Consider the following 568-nt stretch of genomic DNA (forward strand, 5'->3'; position numbering starts at 1 on the left):
GCCGTAGGTGAAGCGGCTGTTGCCTTCAGCCCTGATTTCGATCTCGTTGGCACCTTGGAGGAGAAGAGCCTTCTTCAGGTTGCCGGTGTCTTGGTCCATGTAGGCAACGCTGTTCTTGCAGTGGTAGGTGATGTTCTGGGAGGCATAGTTGGCCAGCAGACGCATGAAGGCAAGTTGGGTGGCCATCTCCTTTGAGGTCACTCCTTCATCATTGTATTCAAACTGAAAAACAGAAAGGAAAGCTGGTTGTCCATCCCGGTGGCGTGTCGTTCCCCCCATCCTCATCGTCCCCTCGCTCACCTGGAAGCCGTCGCTCATCGTCTCGCCGAACCAGACGTGCTTCTTCTCCTTGGGGTTCTTGCTGAGGTACCAGTTCTTCTGGGCGATGGAGGCCTGGGTCGGGTAGACGCACGATGCGCCCGTCTCCATGTCACAGTAGACCTTGATGGCGTCCAGGTTGCAGCCTTGGTTGGGGTCGATCCAATATTCGCCTGCGGGGCAGAGGGAAGGGGGTCAGGGAGCGGGGACGGAGGCGGGTGGCCACGAGGGATGGAGGATGAAGGTGAGG

At 58.3% G+C, this 568-nt stretch overlaps 1 protein-coding gene across 1 annotated transcript in view; it reads right to left on the reverse strand.

Moving 5' to 3' along the window:
* Positions 1-3: 3 nt before the first annotated feature.
* The window catches only part of LOC104168494 (collagen alpha-1(I) chain-like), a gene marked incomplete at both ends in the record, with an annotated part of 1967 nt that continues 1402 nt past the window's right edge, over positions 4-568 (reverse strand). The window contains 2 exons of the mRNA XM_009709103.1: positions 4-222; positions 301-491. Coding sequence (XP_009707405.1) covers positions 4-222; positions 301-491 — 410 coding nt within the window. The remainder of the gene's footprint in view (positions 223-300; positions 492-568) is intronic.

Source organism: Cariama cristata, unplaced genomic scaffold (genome assembly GCF_000690535.1).
Source record: "Cariama cristata isolate BGI_N322 unplaced genomic scaffold, ASM69053v1 scaffold26701, whole genome shotgun sequence".
NCBI lineage: Eukaryota > Metazoa > Chordata > Aves > Cariamiformes > Cariamidae > Cariama > Cariama cristata.